The sequence below is a fragment of the Eumetopias jubatus genome, unplaced genomic scaffold (genome assembly GCF_037043125.1).
Source record: "Eumetopias jubatus isolate StellerSeaLion01/CBP00866 unplaced genomic scaffold, mEumJub1_p1.0 scaffold_2, whole genome shotgun sequence".
Lineage (NCBI taxonomy): Eukaryota > Metazoa > Chordata > Mammalia > Carnivora > Otariidae > Eumetopias > Eumetopias jubatus.
Genome location: NW_028274808.1, coordinates 40,859,642 through 40,884,802, shown reverse-complemented (window position 1 = coordinate 40,884,802; position 25,161 = coordinate 40,859,642). Strand labels below are relative to the sequence as shown.

The 25,161-nt window shown below is 34.8% G+C and overlaps 1 protein-coding gene across 1 annotated transcript in view; it reads right to left on the bottom strand.

The window, feature by feature from the left end:
- PSD3 (pleckstrin and Sec7 domain containing 3) overlaps positions 1–25,161 on the bottom strand; it is a 492,408-nt gene that overhangs the window by 287,514 nt on the left and 179,733 nt on the right. Inside the window, exon 9 of the mRNA XM_028124024.2 lies at positions 5,076–5,165. Coding sequence (XP_027979825.1) covers positions 5,076–5,165 — 90 coding nt within the window. The remainder of the gene's footprint in view (positions 1–5,075; positions 5,166–25,161) is intronic.

Sequence of the window (25,161 nt, the reverse complement as noted above, 5' to 3'; positions counted from 1 at the left end):
TTTTAGTTATTAGGATCATTTTGAAAGACTTGGGTGTTTTGTCATTTCTACCCTCTCCATCATTAAGATGATACAAAAATTCTTAAGAGATTTTTTTTCTAATTCCCATTGGCACCTATTGAATTCAATTGCTGCTCAAGAAAAAAAGAAACTTAGAGACCTAACTATGACAAGGATAAAAATATTAAGAATGTTATTTGAGTATCAAATGGTAGGTGACAATAAGAACGCTGAGATAGAAAACAAGCAGGGTTTCATGTTTCATTGTCAAAATCTTCAGTCTGGATCTCCCCAAAATGAAATTATTATGCAAGCAATAACTAACCTTCTACCCCATACGTTTCTATGACACTTTTCATTGGCTCCTTTTGCCTTATTTCCCATTGCTTCTTTCCTGCTTTTATGTAAATATATTTTGAAATGGCTGCTTCCCCTCTAAATATTTAAATAACAGGTGTCCATCACCCAAAGTTCCTGTGTTTCCCCCTATATGTAATGAGAAATGAAGGATTATCAACCACCCAGGTTAGAAATAGAACACAGAATGGACTAAAGATAAAAATGTGGCTTTTCTGTTAAAATCAAGAATAGAGATTCATAGGAAACTCAGAAGAAATAAAACTTATAGAATAATTTAAGACCAAACTTAAACTGGTCCTGGAATCCTGAAGAACATTTGAGGAAGCAAATTAGTTCTTCTCCTCTTTGAAGATCCCAAAATAATCCTGGGATATTAATGGAGATGTGAATTATTTGAAGTGATTTAAAATTCCAGGGACAAAAAGAAAGGTTGCTAGATGTCCACCTGGCTCTCATATTTTCTCCAAATAGTCCTAGGTAAGAAGGCTCGGGACCTCCAATCTTGCAGTTTCAAAGATCCAAACCAAATATAAGATATAAAAGCGTGGCAAGAGGGAAGTTCTAACCAAGGTTCATTTTCAAGTGCCTCCACAATGTTAACACAGACTTTATGGAACAAACGCTTCTTGTGGAAAATTCTGACAGCCATTCTTTGGAATCAACAATCTTTGGGAAGAAAGGAAGCCATAAATGATGAGGGTTAAAAATCTTACCACAAAAAGAGGAAATGCTTAAGCTCAAGGTCACAGATGGTCTGTTTGAAAGAGCAAGAAAATGTGCATGGTTATGCTAAAAAAGGATGGGCGAGAGAGATCTTGTGAATAAAAGCTAATCCCACTTAGCCCTCATACTTATAAAACACCTTAGACCCAAACCCTGCAGGAAGGGATGGAGGCCCTTCCCAATCCACTTCAAGCTAGGTAAAGAATAAAATATTAAAAATAAAAAGTTACAATAGCTAACACATATAGCATTTATTACATGCTAGGACTCTAAAGACTTTATAGGTTAACTCATTCAATTGTTAAAACAACTGATGAGGTGGGTACTAATAGGATCTCCCATTTCACAGATCCAGAAATCAAGAGACAAAATTTCAGTGAATTTGCTTACAATCTCTCAGCTACTAAGAGAGGGGCACTGGGATTAGAACCCAATCAACACAGCTCCCAAGTCCATAATCATAATCACCACACTATAGTGTCTCAGAAAGTTTAGCCTCCAACCCAGACTTGGCCCACATTTTACATTCTCATCCCTCTCTATTCATGTACTTAATAGTTTTATTACTTACTAAAAAATCTTAGGAATATCTTATTAAGTCTATGAGAACCAAAAGCAGAACCTCCCTTACCTTTCTTTTCCACATTGTCCCTTCAGAATGCTTAAGCACAAACCATAACCAAGTGTTGGGATGGGCAGTCCCTATACAGCCATGAAACATGCCAGAAGGTTTGGTATATTTTGTTAAATGAATTGCTGTCCTGATTTAGTGAAAGGTACTTATGACAGAGAACATTAATGTTTATGGGTGGGAAAGGTGGTAGGAAATGAAATAAATAATAATCTAACTAAAAAACAAAATAAGGCTACTACTAAAATGGTACCTATACTTCAAAGGCCTCTCTCAAACACCACATCTTCACAGCCAGACTTCAACTTTAAAGAACCTAAATAATATTCTATCACTGGTTGTCCTTTGGTCTCCAACTAATTCTACTTAGATTGTACCTTCTACTGTAGGCATCTAGAATTTATACTCAAAGCAACTTGTGGGAGAAACATTCTTATTCGCACAAAGCACTCATTTATCTGTTAGGTCATCAGGTCAGAAGGGACGCTGCAGGGCGCCTGGGTGGCAAAGTCGGTTAGGCGTCTGCCTTCGGCTCGGGTCATGATCCTGAGGTCCTGGGATCGAGTCCCACATTGGGCTCCCCCTGTTCTGTGGCGAGACTGCTTCTCCTTCTCCCTCTGCCTGCCGCTCACCCTGCTTGTGCTCTTTCTCTGTCAAATAAATAAATAAAATCTTAAAAAAAAAAGGGACACTGCAGTGGAACTGTAATTATAAAAAAGGGGCTCAATGTATCATCTATCCCTTTCATGTAGTCAAGGCAAAATTAAAGCAAAATATTAACTGAAGTCTCTGAATTAAAGGCTTGAAATAAATTTCTCATTTTTCATACATTTAAATACATTACGGTTTATCTTTTTTGATAACCATTTCTGTTGAGAACAAGCAGAATCAGTTTATATTTTAATTTTAATGTGGAATAACTATTTATTTTAAGGGAAAAAGAACCACCCATCTTTCTCAGCAGTTTGTGAGGACAGGGGCCCATTTAGTTCCAGCATGTTCTCCAGGTCCACAATACCCAGTGAATGCACAATGGGCCATCAATAAATATTCCCTACTACCCAACCACATTGAACAACAGTCATAAGGTGAAATCTTACTGCTGGTCCAAAGAAATCTGAACAGACATAGATCCAAATGCTATTTTTGAGCCAAAGAAATCTAAAAGTAATAAGATCAATATGCAGCAATGAAAGGCTCAATTCAATCCATGTAACTCTAAGCATCTTAACTAATAAATTAAACTGAATGTTGTAGGTGCCTATAATTTTCAAGTTGGAGAGAGGGTGGAAGAAGACAGAAAGGGGTTAGGTTACTCAGAACCTGTAACATAATACCAAATGTTTTGTGTTATCTCTCTATGTGACATGTGTATAATCATTTTCCACAAAAGTTCAAATTAACATTCCACCTAGTAATTTATCTCTGAAGAGAATCAAGAGATAGCCATTGAGAAAGAGAGTGAGGGAGAGAGTTTGAGACAGAGAGAAGAGGAAAAAAAGAGAGACAAAAAGAGCACAAGAGAAAGGAAAAAACATAGATAAATAGAAACAGAGGAAGTAAAGGAGGGAAAGTCGGTTGGGGGGAGAGCAGGAGGGCAGGGAAGGAAAAAAGAATAGCCACATGGAAGAGAAACGAAACAAAAATGGTTTGAAGAAAACCTTTTCTTGATGAAATCTGCAGTAAAATCCAGATTCTTACTGAAATGGAAAACTCCCATCTTAGGTGGGTGAGTGGCTGGGGTTTTGGCTACTAAAGGAAATCAGTATTTTACTTGACAATTTCCATGCTAAATCCCACTGTCACTTTCAGTGTCATTTCACTGTCATCTTCCTACAGTAAATAAAAGAGTATAATAAATATTTCCCCCCTGAGGTTTATAAACATGATCTCAATGGCACAACTGTAACAAATCATCCAGAAAATTCTTGGCAGAGTAAACCAAAGAACATATGTTTACCCAAGGTGAACGGCAGCAACTGGACTGTATGTTAACTACATTTGGTTTCAGACAGCTCATCAAATATGCTCTAAATTTGCCCAATATTTCATCCACAGTCATGCATGTTACCATAAGCCTACCAATAAAATATAAAAGCTTCACTTGAAAAATTTTCCTGCCAATTTCTACTTCTGACATAACTTGATAAAAGCTTCACCAATCCTTAAAAAGACTGCATTATTTTCCACGTTAATACCACTAAACTGAAAAAAGATTTGTTAACATGTGTCTACAGTACATCTTCAATGGATGTAGAGAATATATTTATCATGTCAAAATCCAACACCTTTTATTTCCCATTCAGAACTGTAGCTTCAGCAATGGCAGCATTTGTCCTATAAAGAAACAATCTAAAAAACACTTCTTTCTATAGTAACCTGAAGATGCTTTTCTTCCTGCTTTTTATATAATGTAATTTTTTAATGAGCTGCAATTAAAGTCAGTAAGAGAATCTCATAATACCATATTCTTAAGCCTTCTTTCACTTTCCATAGTATATGACTTTCAAAATCTAGAACTCTCCTGTATATATTTTATATGGTTTGAAAGATACATAAAACATAATAAAGGACTTATTCTCAACTGGTACATTTCCAGATCATACCACAATTCATATGTGTTACCCTTAGCAAATTCAAAGGAATTGCCAAAGAAATCTACATATGTACAAAGTTTTTAAAAAGACTAGAATCAAATAGGAATCTGTAAAACTCACACTGTCAACATACATATCTTATCCTGAACTTCTAAAATATTCACATCCATTATCAATCACTATTTTGTATTTAAACAAATGCATATCTCATTTATACTGCTGTAGAATGTTATAAATTCTAAAGCTGATTTCATTGTCTCCTTGAAAACAATTCTGATACAGAAAAACATGCTGGTTGTTACCAATAATAAAGCTAACTATAAATAATTAAACATTCTACAATTACTCAGATTTCCAGAGACAACTTAAGTCCTAGTTCTGTAACTAGGGACTGAATACAGCTTCCATTATAGTATGTAAATGTTTTTCTGTTTCTATAGTGAATATACCTTTGTGATCTTTTTCAAGTTCTGTCAGTATGCTCACAAATAAAACAAAAACTGCTCACTATTTGAATCACCAATTATTCCAAATCTACTTATCTCAGTATTACTGATTACAATGTGAACTTTTAGCATTTATTCATTGAAGGGTATTTGCAGTCTGACACATCAAGGATGAGGTCCAACAGAAATATCACCAACAAAACCAAAAGCAAAAAACAAAATACTTAAGTAATCCTTGGCCTGTTTATTTTAGATCAAAAAATAAACAGAAAAGATAAAATATAAACATATTTTAAAAACCAGTATTTCAATGCTTACTTTCAGTAGATCCTTGGAGAAATCACCACCCTCATTTACCCCTTGAAGGTTTGCAATGAACTCTTGGCAGGTCATCTTCTTTCCAATATTCTGGAATAGAGGCAAATAATACATCATAATGACATACATACATGGAATTCTTAAAACTGTGATTAAGCAAAGCAAGACTGATTTGGCTTTTCAAAACATGAATACACATGCCCCTATATGTGCATATATCCACACATACATATAATACAACCTTATAAGAAACAGATGGCTTATTATGCTTTCAAAACAGTCATTAAATATAAATAGCAAAATTATGCCAAACCTTTATTTTAACCTAAGAAAACATCTGAGAAATCTATGCTACATTTATATATATATAAGGTAGTTTTTAATGGAAAACATGGATAAAATGACATTTCTGAGCTGAACTCTGATATTTATTTGCTTGTTTATTTTTATTTCCTACATATTGTCAAGAACTGTGAAGGATCTGAGATTTTAGCCCACTTTCAAGCTAACAAACTAGTCTACCACAATCTCACATGTTGGCAGATGAAGTAAGATTCCTGAGTCGGAGGCACAGGAATTTTTTTTACAACAACAGGAGTAGCCAAAATATCAGCATTTTCTTGCTCCAGTTTCCTGAGTCCCAATTCTCACAGAACCTGACAGGGCCAGCTGACATGCACACACAGTGGGTTGTGATACAGGAAAAGAGCCCCGAGATTTGGGAATCTGAATATTTGTAATGGACAGTAAGCATGCCTATTGCTTTTGCTCTAAATAAGAAACCAACTCTTCTCATCCAAGGCTATAAGCAAACCTATCCATTGCTCTAAAGTCACTATATTTTCCAAACTGCTCACTGCAGAAACAATTTTGAAAAAATAGAACAGAACAAAAGCAACCAAAGCTCCTGTTCACAAAATGTACAGAAATGCAAGAGACCCATGGAAAATTGTCTCCAAACACATTTAAGATGAAGTTTAAGATTTAAGAATAAGTTTAACCAAAAAATCACATTAATAAACAAAATGAAAAAAAAGCAAACAGAAAATATAAAGTAACAAAAAAAGAGAAGATACAAATATGTTAGACTGAGAAAACTAATAAAACTTCTATGCCAGCCTCAGTCAACTAGTAAGAGCTGCCAGTCAGGGAGGATTCAGAGGCTCAATCTGACACCAACAGAAATCCATCGTGAGTGCAGGAGCGGGGTGTGGAATATACACGCAACCGCATGGGATCTCTGGCAAATGTGGTCCAAGTGAATATGAAGTGTACCAACATATTAATATCCTTGTACAATAATATGCATACAAATAAAATGTATACTCTCTGAGGCTATTTTTCAGAAAAGACTAAGAGTGGGGTAGGACGTTAGTCTTCAAGTTGAGGAAAAATATTAAGACTTTAAAAGGGATGCAAAGCCATAGATAGTTTTTAGAGTATGTATACAAAACCTGAACTTCAAAAATACAGATCTGCCTGGGGACATATACACCTATGTGTCTTAAAGTAATTGCTTTCCACTCCCCCTCTCACAGCTGCTCTTCTACCTTATAACATGAAACAAATCATCCAACTGATCCTATCGAATTAGTTAGAGTAAAAGTGCTAACTAACTGTTGTTAAAAACCTTGCCTCTTCCATCAGCAAAGAGGGCAGTCAGACTTCACATGACTGGATGAATGTTTTAACAACGAGAACTGACTTTGCCAATTATTTTAAGTAAGTTAAATCTGCAGCCCTAAGTTCTGATGAAAAATTTATTTAAAGCACAGAAACTTTAATAAAAAATACTATTTCACAATATTATATTGAAAAACACAATATCTCAACCTTCCCAATCCTTATCAAATGTATCAGATCCAAAAAGGTACATATGTTGGCTAACTGAACATAATAATAAAAAAAACAAAAGGTACCTTAAGGTAAAAAGTAACAAGAATATTCAATAGTCATTTTGATACGACTTGACAAGGTCTTTCTGGTTATGTTCTGAGGACCCGAGAAAAATGAATGAATAATGACTACATAAATTCTTTTCCAAGTCAGGCAGTTTCCAATTCTCAAAAATCAAAAGATGACATGATTTAACCATCAGTTAAAAACCAAAATTTTCTTTAATATGTGATCTGGTGAATTCAAATATTTGTAACACTATCTTTTTAAAATCAACTTTGTATTGTTCATAGCAACAATTTCTTGCAGAATGATTTATATTTAAACATTCGTTGTATTTTATAGTCATGAGATATTTTGTTACAAGAAAGTTTCATCAAATAATCAATAAAAGACTCCCAAGTATAAAAACATGTTACATGAAAAAAAAAACTATGGAAAATTAAACAATTATGAATATTAGAAAAAAAAGGTGAAATAAAGAGTTGACTTTTTCATATGATGGAGTGTCTGCTCACTGTAACTTTTTACAAATACCAACTTTACTGAAATATAATCCACGTAACATTCACCCTTTTGAATTATACAATTCAGTGATTCTTATTTATTTATTTGAGAGAGAGCAAGGGCAAGCAGGGGGAGGGGCAGAGGGGGAGGGAGGGGACAAGCAGACTCTACGCTGAGCGCGGAACCCAACTGAGATCATGACCCGAGCTGAAATCAGAGTCCACCATTCAACCGACTGAGCCATCCAGGTGCCCCTACAATTCAATAATTCTTAATATATTGATAGAGTTCTGCAGCCATCACCACTATCTAAATTCAGAACGTTGTCATCACCCAAAAAGATACCCCATATCCATTAACAGTCAGCTCCTATATCTCTCCTCCCATTCCCAACACCCATCTCCTGGCAACCACTAATCTTTTTATTTGTATGGATTTGCCTGTGCAGGAATATTTCACATAAATAGAATCATGGCCTTTTTTGACTGGCTTCTTTCATCTACCATATTTTTTTCAAGGTACATCCATATTCTAGCATGTATCAGTATTTTATTGCAAAATAACATTCCACTGTATGAATATAACAAATTTTCCACTCAGAAGTTGATGGCTGACTGGACTGTTACCACATTTTGGTTATTATGAATAATGTTGCTATAAATATTTGTGTAAAGTTTTTTGTAGACATATGTTTTTATTTCTCCTATATATATAACTCAGGAGTAGGAATGCTAGGTCGTACGGTAACTCTATGTTTAATCATTTGAGAAACTGTCAGAATTTTTTCCAAACAGACCACACCAGTTTACATCACCACTAAAAGTGTAAGTTCCAATTTTTCCACATCCTTACCAACATTTATCTTTTTTATTTTAGACATTTCTAGTAGATATGAATTGCCATCTTGTGGCTCTGATTTGCAATTCCCTAATGACTAATGATGTTCATCCTTTCCATGCACATATTGGCCATTTGTATATATCCTTTGAAGAAATGCCTTCTTAAACTCTTTGCCCTTTTCTTATTGAGTCATTTGTCTTTTCTTGTTGAGTTGTAGGAGTTATTTATATATTCTGGATACAAAACTCCTTATCAGATATATACTTTGAAAATGTTTTCTCCTGTTCTGTGGGTTATCTTTTCTTGATGGTGTTGTTTGAAGCACAGAAAGTTTTGATCTCAGTGAAATCCAGTGTATGTATTTTTTCTTTTGCTGCTCGTGTTTCTATTGTCAAATTAACAAATTATTGCCTAATCCAAGGTCAGAAAGATTTATTCCAATGCTTTCTAAAAATGTTACAGTTAGCTCTTACATTCAGATATTTGATCCATATTGCAGTAATTTTTGTACAGGAAAAACATATCCAAGTTCATTCTTTTCCATGTGGCTATCCCAACACCATTTGTTGAAAAGGCTATTCCTTCTCCCACTGAATAATCTTGGCATCCTTGTTCAAAATCAACTGACCATAAATGTAAGGGTTTAGTACAAATTCTCAATTCTATTGTATTGACCTAGACATATGACTGGATGCCAGTATAATACTCTCTTGATTCTTGTAGCTTTGTAGTAAGTTGTTTTTGCCTTTGTACTTTACTGTGGCTAAAAAATACATAGAAAAAATTTACCATCTTAACCATATTTAAGTGTAGAGTTCAGTAGTGTTAAGTATATTCATATGGCTATAAAACAGACTTTCAGAACTTTTGCATCTTGCAAATCTTAAACTCTATACCATTAAAAAACAACTCCCCTTTTCCCCCTCCCCTGAGCCTCTGGTAACAATCATTCTTTCTTTCTGCTTCTCTGAATTTGACTGCTTTAGTTATTTTACGTAAGTGGAATCATAGAGTACTTTCTTGTATATGTTGTGTATGTATATATATATGTGCGTATATATATACACACATATGTATGTATAAGTGTGTGTGTGTGTGTATATATATATATATTTCAAGTGTACAGCTTTGTAACTTGACATCTGCGTACACTACCAAATGATCACCACCACAAGTCCAGTTACCACCCAACACCATACAGTTATCTCCTTTACCCATTTCACCCACTCCCCAATCCCCTTACACTCTGGTAAGCATTACTCTGTTTTCTGTATCTACGAGTTTGTTTTGTTTGTTCATTTATTTTCTAACTTTCCAAATATGAGGGGAATCACACTGTATTTGTCTTTCTGCATCTGACTTATTTTGCTTAGGATAATACACTCAAGGTCCATCCATGTTGTCTCAAATGGCAACATTTCATTCTTTTTATGGCTAATATTCCATTGTACATACACACGCATACATACGTACATACATACCACATCTTTTTCCATTTGTCTACTGATGGATATTTAGCCTGTTTCCATATCTGGGTCAGGAACATAGGGATGCATGCGTATTTTTTAGTGTTTTCGTATTCAAAAAAATACACAGAAGTAGAATAGTTGAGTCATATGGTAGTTCTATTCTTAATTTCTTGAGGAATCTCCATAATGTTTTCCATAGTGGGTACACCAATTTACAATCCCAGCAGTGTGTGAGGGTTCCTTTTCTCCCACATCCTATCTGGCACTTATTTCTTGTCTTGTCATTCAATAACAGCCATTCTAACAGGTGTGAGGTGTTATCTCACTTGGTTTTGATTTGCATTTCCCTAAAAATTAGTGATGCTGAGAATGCTGAGCATCTTCTCATTTGCCCTTTGCCTTCTCTGGAAAAATGTCTATTCAGATTTGGGTTTTGTTGAGTTATAGGAGTTCCTTATATATATAGGATATTAACCCCATATCGGATATATGGTTTGCAAATATATTCTTGCATTCATTAGGTTGCCTTTATGATTTAATGATGGTTTTCCTTTCCAGAAGCTTTTTAGTTTCATACTGTCCCATTTTTGTTTATTTTTGCTTTTGTTTCTCATCTTGGGAGTCAGGTCCAAAAAGACATCGCTAGGACTGATGTCTAGGAGTTTCCTATGTTTTCTTCTAGGAATTTTATGGTTTCAGGTCTTACATTCAAGTCTTTAATCCATTTTGAGTTAATTTTTGTGTATGGTGTAAGGTGGTAGTGGGTATAGTTTCATTATCTTGCATGTAGCTGTAGTTTTCCCAGCACTCTTTGTTGAAGAGACTATCCTTTCCCCATTGTATGTTCTTGGTTCCTTTTTTGTAGTTTAATTGTCCATATATATGTGGATTTATTTTGGGGCTTTCAATTTCATTCCACTGATCCGTGTGTCTATTTTTATACCAATAACATACTTTTTTATTATTACAGCTTTGTATTACAGTTTGAAGTCAGGTAGCATGATACCTCCAACTTTGTTCTTTCTCAGGATCACTTCGACTCTTTGGAAACTTTTGTGGTTCCATACAAATTTTACAATTACTTGTTCTAGTTCTGTGAAGTATGCCATTAGGATTTTGAGTGGTATTGAACTGAATCTGTAGATTATTTTAAGTCGTATGGACATTTTAACAATAGTAATTTTTTTCTTTTTTCATTTTCTTTTTAAAGATTTTTATTTATTTGACAGAGAGAGACACAGCGAGAGAGGGAACACAAGCAGGGGGAGTGGGAGAGGGAGAAGCAGGCCTCCCGCTGAGCAGGGAGCCCAATGCGGGGCTCCATCCCAGGACCCCGGGATCACGACCCGAGCAGAAGGCAGATGCCCAATGACTGAGCGACCCAGGTGCCCCAACAATAGTAATTTTTTCAAACTCTTCCCTGAGTATGGAATATCTTTCCATTTATTCATGTCATCTTCAATTTATTTTATCAGTGTCTTATAGTTTTCAGAGTATAGGTCTTTCACCTTTGTAGTTAAATTCATTCCTGGGTATATTACTCTTTGTGATTGTTTGCAATTATAAATGGGATTGTTTTCTTAATTTATCTTTCTGATGTTTTGTTATTAGCATATAAAAATGCCATGGATTTCTATATATTGATTTTGTGTCCTGCAACTTTATTGAATTCATTTATCAGTTCCAATGGACCAGATTTTGGTGGATTCTTCAGGGTTTTCTATATGTAGTAGCATGTCATCTGTGAAAACAGTTCTACTTCTGCCTTTCTGATTTGGATGTCTTTTATTTCTTTTTCTTGTCTAACTGATATACCTAGGACTTCTAATACTATATTTAATTAAAGTGATAGGAGTGGGCAACCCTCTATTGTTCCTGTTCTTAGAGGAAAAGCCTTCAGCTGCTGTTGCCTATGATGCTAGCTCTGGGACTGTGATATATGGCTTTTATTGTGTTTAGGTATGTTCCCTCTATACCCACTCTGTTGAGTTTTTCACATAAATGAATGTTGAATTTTATCAAATGCTTTTTCTGTGTCTATTGAGATGTCACATGATTTTTATCATACACTTTGTTAATAGATCATATTGACTTGCAGATGTTGAACCATCCTTGCATCCCCAAAATAAATGCCACTTGATCATGGTGTATAATCTTTTTAACATGTTACTGGATCCGTTTACTAATACTTTGTTGAGCATTTTTGCTTCTATGTTCATCAAGGATATTGACCTATAATTTTCCTTTTTTTGTGGTGTCCCTGTCTGGGTTTGGTATCAGGATAATGCTGGGTTTGTAAAATGTGTTGGAAAAGGTTCCCTCCTCTCCAATTTTTTGGAAGAATTTGAGAAGAATATTAAATCTTCTTTGTATGTTTGATAGAATTTGCCAATGAAGCCATCTGATCCTGAACTTCCATTTGTTGAGAGATTTCTGATTACTATTTTAATCTCCTTACTGGTAAAAGTCTATTAAAATTTATATTTCTTCATATTCAGTCTTGGAAGATTGTATGTTTCTAGGAATTTATCCATTTCTTCTAGGTTGTCCACCTTGTTGGCATATGATTGTTCATTGTAGTCTCTTATGATCCTTTGTATTTCTGGGATATCAGTTTTAACTTCCCTTTCATCTCTTATTTTATTTGAGTCCTCTTTTTTTCTTGGTTAGTCAAGCTTAAGAGTTTATTGATTTTGTTTATATTTACAAAGAACCAGTTCTTAGTTTCACTGATTCTTTTTCTACTGTCTTTTTAGTCTCTATTTCATTTATTTCCTCTCTGATTTTTATTATTTTCTTCTTTCTACCAATGTTGGGCTTTGCTCTTCTTTCTCTTGTTCTCTTAGGTGTAAAGCTAGATTGAGGTTTTTCTTGTTTCTTGAAGTAGGTCTATATTGCTATGAATTTCCTTCTTAGAACCATTTTTGTTAGGTGTTAACAGATTTGGGATTGCTGCATCCCATAAACTTTGATATGTCATATTTCTGTTTATGTGTCTCTAGATATTTTTTTCTTTCTCTTTTGATTTATTTAATGACCCCTGGTTGTTCAGTACCTTATTGTTTAATCTCCAAGTTTTCTGAGTTTTTTTACTCATTTTCTTCGTGTAATTAATTTCTAGTTTCATAACATTATGATTGGAAAAAATGTTTGATATGATTTCAGTTTTCTGGAATTTACTGAGAATTGTTTTGTGACTCAACATGTGATCTATCCTTGGAGAATGTTCCATGTGCACTTGAGAAGTTTGTATATTCTGCTGCTTTTGGATGGAATGTTCTGTATGTAGTTATTAGATCCATCTGGTTTAATGTGTCATTTTAAGCCTCATGTTTCCATCTTGATCTTTTGTCTGAATGGTCTGTCCATTATTGAAACACTACTGTTATTGCACTGCTTTCAGTTTCTCCCTCTAAGTCTGGTAATATTTGCTTCATAGATCTTTGTGCTACTACGTTGAAGGCATATATATTTGTAAGTGTTATATCTTCCTATTGTATTGACCCCTTTAAGACTGTGCAATGCCCTTCTGTTTTTATTACAGTCTTTTAAAGTCTACTCTGACATAAGTATACCTACTTAAAGTCTACTCGTCTGATATGAGTATACTCCAGCTTTCATTTCAGATCCATTTTCCATGGAGTATCTTTTTCTATCCCCTCACTTTCTGCATGTGTCCTTACTTCTGGAGTGAGTCTCCTACAGGCAACATGTAGATGACTCTTGTTTCCTTACCCATTCAGCCACTCCATGTCTTCTGATTGGTGAATTTAGTCCATTTACATTGAAAGTAACTATTGATAAGCATACACTTATTGCCATCTTGTTCACTGTTTTCTGGCTGTTTTGTAGTTCTTCTCTCTCTCTTCCCTTGTGGCTTGATGGCTTTATTTCAAGTTTTGTTTAGATTCATTCCTCATTTTTGTCTATTTACTGTAAGTTTTTTTCCTTGTGGTTACTGTGAGGTTCACATAAAATATCTTATGTAAACAGCAGCCTGTTTTAAGTTGATAGCAAATTTTATTTTTTAAAGTTTTTATTTAAATTATAGTTAGTTAACATACAGTGTACTATTAGTTTCAGGTATACAACATAGTGATTCAACACTTCCGCACAACATCAGGTGTTCATCACAGCAAGTGCATTCCTTAATCCCCATCATCTATTTCACCTATGCCCCCCTCCCCATCTTTCCTCGGGGAACCATCAGTTTGTTCTCTATAGTTAAGAATCTCCTTCTTGGTTTGCTCTCTCCCTCTTTTATTCCCCTTTGTTTTGTTTTATAAATTATATATATGAGTGAAATCATATAGTATTTGTCTTTCCCTGACTTATTTTGCTTAACGTAACACTCTAGTTCCATCCATGTCATTGCAAATGGCAAGATTTCACTCTTTTTTATCCATTCATCAGTCAATGGATATTTGGGCTGTTTCCATAATTTGGCGGCTGTAGATAATGCTGCTAAAAACTTAATTTTAAACACATTCCAAAGCTTTACATTTTACTTTCCTCATCCACATTTTATATTTTTGATGACACATTTTACATCCTTTTATTTTATGTTTCCATTAACTAACTGTTGTAATTTTGGTTAATTTTACTACCTTCATCCTTGATTTTTTATTATAGAGTTTTGGTACATTACAGGATATTAATTCCTCACCATATATATAATTTGCAAATATTTTCTCCCATTCCATTGGCAGTCATTTAACTCCACTGTGTCCTTTCATGCACAAAAGTTTGATGTAACCCCATTTGTCTATTTTTGCTTCTGTTACCTCTGCTTTGCCTGTGCTTGTGTATCATAGCCAAGAAATCATTGCTAGGTCCAACGTCATGTTTTCTTCTAGGAGTTTTACAGTTTTAGGTCTTATATTTAGATTGTTAATCCATTTTGAGTTAATTTTTTATATGGTATAAAAGTCCAACTTCATTTTCCTGCCTTAGGTATCCTTTATTCCCAACACAATTTGAAGAGACTGACTGTCCTTTCCCATTGAGTGGTCTTGGCATCCTTGTTGAAGATCATTAGACCAAATACGCAAGGGTCTATCTTTGCACTGTGTATTCCAATCCATTGATCTATTTACCTGTCTATGTCAGTATCACACTCTTATGCTTATTGTAGCCTTACACTATATTTTGGAATCAGGACGTGTGGGTTCTCCATTTTTTTCCAAAGTTGTTTGGGCTATCCACAGTACCTTGAGAATTCATATGAATTTTAGGATTTTTTTTTCTATTTCTGCAAAATATGCCATTGGGATTTTGATACTAACTGTATTGAATCTACAGATCACTTTGGGTGGTATGGACATCTTAACAATATTGTCTTCAATCCATGAACATGGGAAGTCTTTCCACTTATTTGTGTCTTCTTTAATTTCTTTTAGCACTGTTTTGTAGTAAGTTTTGCAATCAAAAAGTACAAGTCCTTCAAGTTATTTCTGTGCTCTAGATTTTTTTGGCCTTTCTGCATGAATTTTAAGATTGACAACCCCCACCCACCCACCTCCACCAAACCCCTGCCGAAAAAAGGCCAACTGGGGTTTTGACAGTGACTGTACTGACTCTTAAGATCATTTTGTAGACTATGCCACTTTAACATTAAGTGTCCCAGTCCCTATGGGATGACCATGGGATAACTTATCACTTGATTTCTTTGAACGTTTTATAGTTTTCAACATCAATATATTAGTCTTATTTTAAGTTTATTCTTAAGTATCTTAGTATTTCTGATGCTTCTGTAAATGAAGTTCAGCCTTGCTGAACTTGTTTTTGAGATTAAGGTATTTTTTTTTGTAGATTCTTTAAGATTTTCTAAATACAAGATCAAGTCTTCTGCAAACAGAGTTAATTTTACTTATTCCTTTCTAATCTTGATGCATTTTTTCCTTGACTAATTACTCTAGTCAAAAACTTCAATATGGTACACAGAAGTGACAAGAGGCACCAATTTACATTCCTACCAACAATGCACACGGGTTCCCTTTTCTACAAATCTTTACCAGCACTTGTTTCCTTTTCTCTTTTTGATAAGAGCCATTTTAACAGCTGTGAGGTAATATCTCATTGTGTTTGATTTGCATTTCCTGATGGTAAGTGATGGTGAGCATCTTTTCATGTATCTGTTGACAATCTGAATAGATCTTCCTTGGAAAAGTTCAGTTCCTTTCCCAATTTTAGTTTTTCTTTTTTTTTTCTTGCTATTGAGTTATAGGAGTTCCTTATATTTTTTGGATATTAATCTCTCATCAGATATATGATATACAAATATTTCCTCTCATTTCATAGGCTGCCTTTTCATTTTGATGGTGGTTTGCATTGCTGTACAAACTTTTTATTCTGCTGTAGTACCACTTACCTATTTTTGCCTGTTGCTTTTGCTTTGGTGTCAGATTAAAAAAATCATTTCTAAAACCAATGTCAAGGAGCTTTTTTCCAATGTTTTCTTCCAGGATTTTATGGTTTTAGGCCTTACATATAAGTCTTTAATCTACTTGAGTTAATTTTGTGAGTTGTGTAAGATAGGGATCCAGTTTCATTTTTGGCATGTGGATAACCAGTTTTCCCAATACCATTTATTGTAGAGACAATCATTACCCCATAGAGTTTTCTTGGCTCCCCTGTCAAATATTAGTTGATTGTGGGGCACCTACCTGGGTGGCTCAGTCAGTTAAGTGTCTAATTCTTGATTTCAGCTCAAGTCATGATCTCAGGGTTGCAAGACTGAGCCCCATGTCAGGTTCTGTGCTCAGTGTGGAGTCTGTTTAAGATTCTCACCCCCTCCCTCTACCCCTTCCCCACCCCTGCTCATGCTCTCTAAAAAATATTTATATACACATATATACACACATATATATCATATTAAGTTGATTGTATATATGTCAATTCATTTCTGGGCTCTGAATTCTGTTCCATTGGTTTATGTGTCTATTTTTATGCCAGTACCATACTGTTTTAACTACTATAACTTTGTAGTTTGAAATCCAGAAATGTGATATACCTGGCTTTGTTCTTCTTTCTCAAAATTGCTTTGGCTCCCTGGGGTTTTCTGTGGTACCATACAAATTTTAGGGTTATTTTTCCTTTTCTGTAAAAATTACCATTGAAATCTGAATAGGGATTGCATTGGATCTAGAGATGACTTTAGGTACTATGGACATCTTAACAATACTAATTATTCCAATTATAAATATGGGACATCTTTCCATGTACTTGTATCTTCAGTTTCTTTCATCAATGTCTTCTAGTTTTCAGTGTACAGATCTTTCACCTCCTTTTATTCCTAAGTATTTCATTGTTTTTGATAATATCGTGACTGGGATTGTTTTATTTCTTTTTCAGATACTCTGTCATTAGTGTATAAAAACCAAAATGATTTTTTGCATATTAACTTTTTATCTTCAATCTTTACCGAGTTCCTTTATTAGTTCTAACATTTTTGTATGTGTAGAGTCTAGTCTTTAGTCTTCTATATTTAAGAATGTCATTTGCCAACAGATGATTTTACTTTTTTCTTTCCCATTTGGATTCTTTTAATTTCTTTTCCTTGTTCAATTGCTATGGCTAGGATTTGCATTACTAAATTGAATAGGCATAGTGAGAATGGAAACACTTGCCTCATTCCTTTTTTATTATTATGTTATGTTAATCACCATACATTACATCATTAGTTTTTGATGTAGTGTTCCATGATTCATTGTTCGCATGTAACACCCAGTGCTCCATGCAGTACGTGCCCTCTTTAATACCCATCACCAGGCTAACCCATCCCCCCCTGCCCTCTAGAACCCTCAGTTTGTTTCTCAGAGTCCATAGTCTCTCATGGTTTGTCTCCCCCTCTGTTTTCCCCCCCTTCATTCTTCCCCTCCTGCTATCTTCTTCTTTTTTTTTTTTAACATATAATGTATTATTTGTTTCAGAGGTACGGGTCTGTGATTCAACAGTCTTACACAATTTACAGCGCTCATTCTTAAAGGAAAAATTTTCATCATTTCACCATGGAGTATGACGTTAGCAGTGGTATGGCCTTTATTGAGGTATACATACTTCCATACCCAATGTATTAAGAGTTTTTATCATGAAATGATAATGTTTTGTTAAATGCTTTTTCTGCATCTATTAAGATAATTATATAATTTTCTTTTATTCTATTAATGTAACGTATCATATTTATTGATCTGTGTATGATGAAACATACTTGCCTCCTTGATCACAGTCTATGCTCCTTTTAATGTGCTCTTAAATGTGGTTTGCTAGTATTTCGAGAATTTTTGCATGTCTTCATCGGTGGCCTGTAATTTTCTTTTCTTATACTGACCTTATCTGGCTTTTGTATCAGGGTAACGCTGTTCTTGTAAATGATTTTGGAAGTGTTCCCTCTTCCTCTTGAATTTTTTGGAAGAGTTTGACAAGGACTGGCATTAATCCTTCTTTAAATGTTTGCATTCACCAGTGAAACCATCTGGTGCTGGGCTTATCTTTGTTAGGATTTTGATACTGAATCACTCTCCTTACTCATTACTGGTCTGTTCAGGTTTTCCATTTCCTTGGTGGACTGTATGTTTCTAGAAATTTTATCCATTTATTCTAGGTTGTCCAATAAGTTGGAGTATAACTGTTAATAGTAGTTTCTCATAATTCTTTTTATTTCTGTGGTGTCTATTGTAATGTCGCCTCTTTCATTTATAATTTTATCTATTTAGGAGTCCTCTCTTTTACTTTTGGTTAGTCTACCTAAAAGTTTGTCAATTTTGTTATTGTTTCAAAGAACCAACTCAGTTTTGTTAATCTTTTCTATTGCTTTCCTATTTTCTATTCCATTTATTTCTGCTCTTATCTTTATTATTTCCTTTCTTTTGCTAACAGTGGGCTTAGTTTGTTGTTCTTTTAGTTCCTTGAGTTATAAGGTTAGGTTGTTTGAGATCTTTTTTTTCTTGACATATTGCTGACAGCTATTGTTTCCTCTTAGAACTGTTTATGCTGCACCCCACAAGTTGTAGTATATTGTGTTTCGATTTTTAATTGTCTCAAGATACTTTTTCATTTCCTTTTTGATTTCTTCTTTGATCCACTGTTTGTTAATTTCCATATATTTGTGAACTTTCCACCTTTCCTCCTGTTATTGATTTCTATTTTCATTTTCTGACCTCTGTGGTCAGAAAAGGTACTTGATATAATTTTTATCTTCTATTTCTTGAGACTTGTTTTGCAGCCTAACATGTGATTGTTCCTAGATAATGCACCATGTGTGCTTTAAAAATAATATGTATTCTACTGCTATTGGATGGAATGTATATATCAGAATGTATATGTGTCCTAGGTCCATCAGACCTATACTATTGTTTAGATCCACTGTTTCCTTGTTGATTCTCTAAGTGATCTATCCATTGGTGATAGTGGGTATTAAAGGCCCCAACTATTACTATTCCACTGTTTATTTCTCCTTTTAGTTCTATATTTGCTTTATATATTTTGGTGCTCTGATTTTCGGTATATTATCTACCTTCCACTTGTCACCTGTTTATCCATTTATTACAGGGCTATATTATTATTTTTAAAGATTTTATTTATTTGACAGAGAGAAAGAGAGAGAGCACAAGCAGTGGGAGCAGCAGGCAGAGGGAGAAGCAGGCTCCCCACAGAGTAGGGAGCCCAATGCAGGGCTAGATCCCAGGACCCTGGGATCATGACCTGAGCAAAGGCAGATGCTTAACCGAGTGAGCCACCCAGGTGCCCCTACAGGGCTACATTATTAAGTTCCTACATTTAGAGTTGTTGTATCCTCTTGGTGCATTGACCCTTTCATCATTATAAAATATCTTTGTCTCTAGTAATTCTGGCCTTAAAGTATATTTTGTTGATATTGACAAAGAAACTCCGGCTCTCTTCCAATTCCTGTTTACACAGTACTACTTTTTTCGTTCTTTAACTTTCAACGTATTTGTCTCTGAATCTAAAATGTTCCTCTTGTAGGCAGCACATAGTTGAATATTTTTAATCCATTTTTCTAATATTTTAAGTCCAATGTCTGGCTTTCCCAGAGGACAGCTTCTATTGACTGCTTTCTTTTACTGTGTATGACCCATACTTTCCTATTTCTTTGCAAGTCTCATAATTATTTGTTGAAAACTAAGGATTTTAAATAATGCGGCAAATCTGTAAATCAGATTCCTCCCCTTCCCCACCTGTTTGTTGTTACTGTATTGTTTGTTTAATGGCTTTTCCTGAACTAATTCTTTGTTGTATGTGACCCCTGAAGCCTCAGTTAGCTCAGTAACCAGCTTATTATTGGATAGAGATTTCCTTAAATGCCTTGAATGAATAAGTATCCCAGCCTTTGTCATTGGGTTCTGCATGCATGTTAAGGAATACCTTCAATGCTCCAGGAGACAGTTTTTAAATCTGTTATAGTCTTCACTTTCTGTTTATGCAGAATCTCAAGGGTTGTTAGAGGTAAGAGCTTAGAGCCTTCTCAGGTTTTTCCCAGACAGGTGGACAAAGATTCCCAAGAACATGTCAGAGTTCACCAGTATGCCATATTTCTCAGCTTTTCCTTTTAAGTTTTTTGGTCAGCTTCTTGTTTGCCCAACTGCTATTAGCACCAGATGCAGCAGTAATGTTGAACAACTGTCAAATGCTCTGGGGAGAAGACTGTTTTTTCTGGAATGAGCATAGAGTCAGATCGAAGTAAAATAAGCTCTGCAAGTGAGGGTTTTCCAGGGAGCTGCCAGACAAGTCAAATAATGATAATTCCGGGAATGGGGCTCTTGAGGGAGCTCCTAACTGCCCAATCCAGTGAATGCTAAGCTTTTGGTTTTCACAGCTACTGTGACCGTGAAAGACTACTGGTTTTCAAGATTACTGTGGAGCTGAGGAGAGGAATGATAAGAGAGCAAGTGAAAACACCACAAAATCTTATTATTTTTAATTACTTAAACTTTTAATGAAAACAATTAGAGGACACCTTTAAACTGGAAGAAAGATACTATTTTTTGTTCAAAATCTGAAAGATTCATGAGCAATACGTTTAAAGATCACTAAGTCAGAAAAAACTTCTTGAGGACACCATGAATTTCTATTATATGGTATAAATCATCATTTAATTAATAATTGTTATGTTTTATAACATTTAAAGACAATGGCAAAGTCCCTGGCATTATTTTGGTTTATAAAGTCATACTTCATTCTAAATTCAAATTTATTTTATTTACTTGCTTATTTAGCATTGCTTTTTATATACTTTCACAGCCTACATTAGTATAAAGATACCATTTTGACTCATATGGATTTTGAAATAACAATTAGGAAAATAGCAATTAGGGAGAAAATGGATATGTAAATTCGAACCAACAAAAACAATTCATACACTTTGGGTCCTCCACAGTAAGGAAGAATTAGTACAATCATCCAATACCTGGTACCTCAATTTGTCTGACTAATGTAGGAAAATAACCTAGATACATGGCCTTCTATTAGTCAAAGATGCTCAACAACTTACTGAATATTTGATTGTTTGAGGCTATTTATATCTGCTACTTATTATCCTCCTCTGACTCAGTGGTAATTCTAGGTAAGGCCCAGAAGGAAAGGGAAAGGGTCTCATTAGTCCATTTGTGCCTTACTAACATATATGTTTAAACATTACCTGAGTTTTACAAAAACTCCATTTTTGTCATGGAGTAAAAGTAAAATGGAATGAAGTCTTTGTCAGCGAGAAACACTCCTTCATATAATACCTGGATTTTTCCTTCTTGTTATACCAAATTGTATCAATTACCTTGAAATACTATTATTCAAATACTTTCCACTGAACAAAGCTAACTGTAATCACTGATCTTGTATCTCAACCATTCATAGCTATTGCAGAGAAACTCACACATTGCCATGGTTCTATTTTCTTCCCAAATTGATTCATAACTTTGGAAAAAAGTAGGCTTGCTCTGAAACAAATGCTGGCCAGTTACATGCCAAGGCAGTAATTTTGTAGTACCTTTTTATATTCTGGATTCCCTTCCATTAAATGAATAAGGCATGGAGATGTGAAAAAGCCTCCTGATGCATTGAGAATCACAGAAATCCTTTCTTGAAATCAATGAAATATTTCCAATCAAATCTGAGCTGTTCGATGAATATGAATCTCTAGATCATTAACTAAAATCAAGAGGCATCTTTAATCAAATCTAAAATTTAACATACAGAATGGAAAATCCACAAAAAGTAAGAATTTTATTTGAAATCCCAAAATACCAGGCAGGCCCAAATTTTGAATATTTGGCCAATTAAGGCACCTTCCTTAATGAGAGAAAATATTAAGCAAAAAGATAAAAAACCCAAGACGGGAGGTTCATATCCCCAGAAAAATTTAAGGCTTTTCTCCCAAATGATTATATTGCCATTTTCAAATATGTTCTCTTATAATACAAAAGAAAGAGCTGTTTTCTCCATTTGTTTTCTTTTAAAGATACATTAAATGCCTTTTTAGAGAGAAATTCTTTGATGAATTTATCATTTCTGAAAAACTGAACTCAGATATGTTTTTAACATGTTCTCATTCAGAATGTTAAGTAAAAGGATCATCCTCAACCTTACTCTACTATGTTTGGGAGAAAGAGTAGAAGGTTTCATGGACTAAGGGCAGGGGGTGTAGAAGAGAAAAGTTCTGTAAATTTGTGAAAAGAACCATATAGGAAATATTTTAGGCTTTACAGGTCATGAGGTCCCTGTTACAACTACTCAACACTTTATCATTTTAGTGTGAAAATGTAAAGAAATGTGTGTGGCTGTGTTCCATAACCTTCACTTACAAAAACAGGCCATCAGCTGGATTTTACCTGTGAGTCATGCTTTGCTGACCCCTGATCTTTTTTTTTTTTTAAGATTTTATTTTTAAGTCATCTCTACACCCACTGGGGGCCTCGAAATCACAATCCCGAGATTAAGAGTCCCATGATCCACCAATGAGCCAGCCAGGCGCCCAGCTGACCCCCTGAACTAAAAGAAAACTGGAAGGAAGTGGCATTTGTATCGAGGATAACATTATGAGTGAGCATGCAAATAGATTAGGCATCCTGATGTATTCTGTGCCTTGCTGTTAAAATTATGGCATTTTCCCCACTCAGTTGATAATTAGCTCCCAACTTTAGTGGAAACAATGAGAGCAAAGGGGCAAAAAGTTAAGATGAAGAGATTCCTTCTTTAGAGTCACCTAGAAACCATACAAGCTACTGACCAAAATTCAGCACAAGAGTGACCAAGTCTTTGCTTTGAGTATGCCTTCCCTGACAACTGGAGGAATGAAACCTTCTTCAAAGCTCCCGCCAAGACCTAACCTAAACTCAGTTCTAAGAGAGAGCTTCTAGCAAGGAGAGCTATCTCAAGTATTCACCAGGAAAACTGATCGTAGCATATACTCTGACCTACAGGTTGCAGAATTAGGCAAAATAATCCTAAAATTTTTATTTTTAATAATATAGAGTCTGGAAGCATTGTGGAAAAACCTGCTTTCAGAGAAACTAAAAGCTTTCATGACCCATTGGTAAAATCTGGCTTCATAAATCTTGGGGTTTTAAAACACAGCAGGCATACCCTCCCACATGACAATTCCACCTCTTCCAACATGTTACAATAAATGGGGGGGGGGAATCATACTACAGATTTGGTAATTAGTTCAGTTTTGTAGATCTGCTATAAGCTATTTTGCTTTTGTTTTGTAGTCTTCTCTATCAAATACGTTTAATTGTATTATGCTGCCCTCAGGTGTCTATTCTTTTATATGCATGATTAGCAGGCAAAGCAGTATCCTTTGTAAATTTCCAAACCAAGAAGCTATGGATGTGATATTCAAAGTATTCTTTCATAAACCCCAACCATGAGCTAATGAAGTATTAGAAGTTCAACTTTTAGGGATATCTGAAATATTACTTGGACTTTTCCTGCCACTTGTGTAATACACTGCCATTGAAAAAGGAACTAGACGTGGTATAAAGAAAAAAATAGGGGCACCTGGATGGCTCAGTTGTTAAGCGACTGCCTTAGGCTCAGGTCATGATCCCGGGGTCCTGGGATCGAGCCCCGCATCGGGCTCCCTGCTTCTCCCTCTCCCACTCCCTCTGCTTGTGTTCCTGCTCTCGCTATCTCTCTCTGTCAAATAAATAAAATCTTAAAAAAAAAATTGCAAATGATAATATTGTAACACAGTGGTTCTCAAAGTATGACTCAGGGATCCAGTTCAGGGTGTCCATGAGGTCAAACCTGGTGTTATAATAATACTCAGAACATTTTTTTCACTCTCTCTCACAGGTTACAGTGGGGTGTTCTAGAAGCTATATTACTTGTGACATACTGCAACTAACTAAAAAAAGCAGAGAATTTAGCTGTCTTCTACTAGGCCAAATATGAAAGTCTTGCAAAAAAATTTTCAATGCTATACTTCTCACTGATTTTTTTGTCTAATTCATAAAAAAGAACGTTATTCCCATATGATTTCACTTAATATGTGGAATCTGGAAAACAAATGAACAAATAGGTGATGGGGATTAAGGAGTGCACTTGTGATCAGCACCAGGTATTCTCTGTACATGAATGACTAAACTGTACACCTGAAACTGATATTATGCTGTATGGTACCTAACTGGAATTTAAGTTAAAAACTTAAAAAAATATATGTGTGTAAAGTTTTAAAAAAAAAAAAGGAAAAGCAGAAACAGACGCATAAATACAGAGGAACAAACTGATTGCTGCCAGAAGGGAGGGGGATGGGGGGCTGGGCAAAATAGGTGAAGGGGAGTGGGAGACACAGACTCCCAGTTATGAAATGAATAAGTCACAGGATAAAAAGTACAGTATAGGGAAAACAGTCACTAGTACTGTAATAGCGTTATGTGGTGACAGATGGGAGCTACAGTTGTGGTGAGCACAGCATAACATACAGACTTGTCAAATCACTATGGTGTACACCTGAAACTAACATAACATTGTGTGTCAACTATACTTCAATTAAAAAAAAGTACAATCTTCCAGTTATAAAACAAATACCACATGGGGATATAATGTACATCATAGTGACTACAGTATTGAATGTTTGAAACTGAAGAGTAGCTTTAAAGTTCTCATCGCAAGAAAAAAAAATTATAACCATGTATGGTGACAGATGTTAACTAGACTTACTATGGTGATCATTTTGTAATATATATAAACAATGAATCATTATGTTGTACACCTAAAAACGAAAAAATAAAATTCACTCATTTTAAAAGAAAAAAGTATGTTATTCATTTAGTGGGTTTATTAATGCTATTTTAAAAATAATTTAATAAATATTTTAATATCTTATCCATTTTAGTTTCTAACATGGTAAATATTAA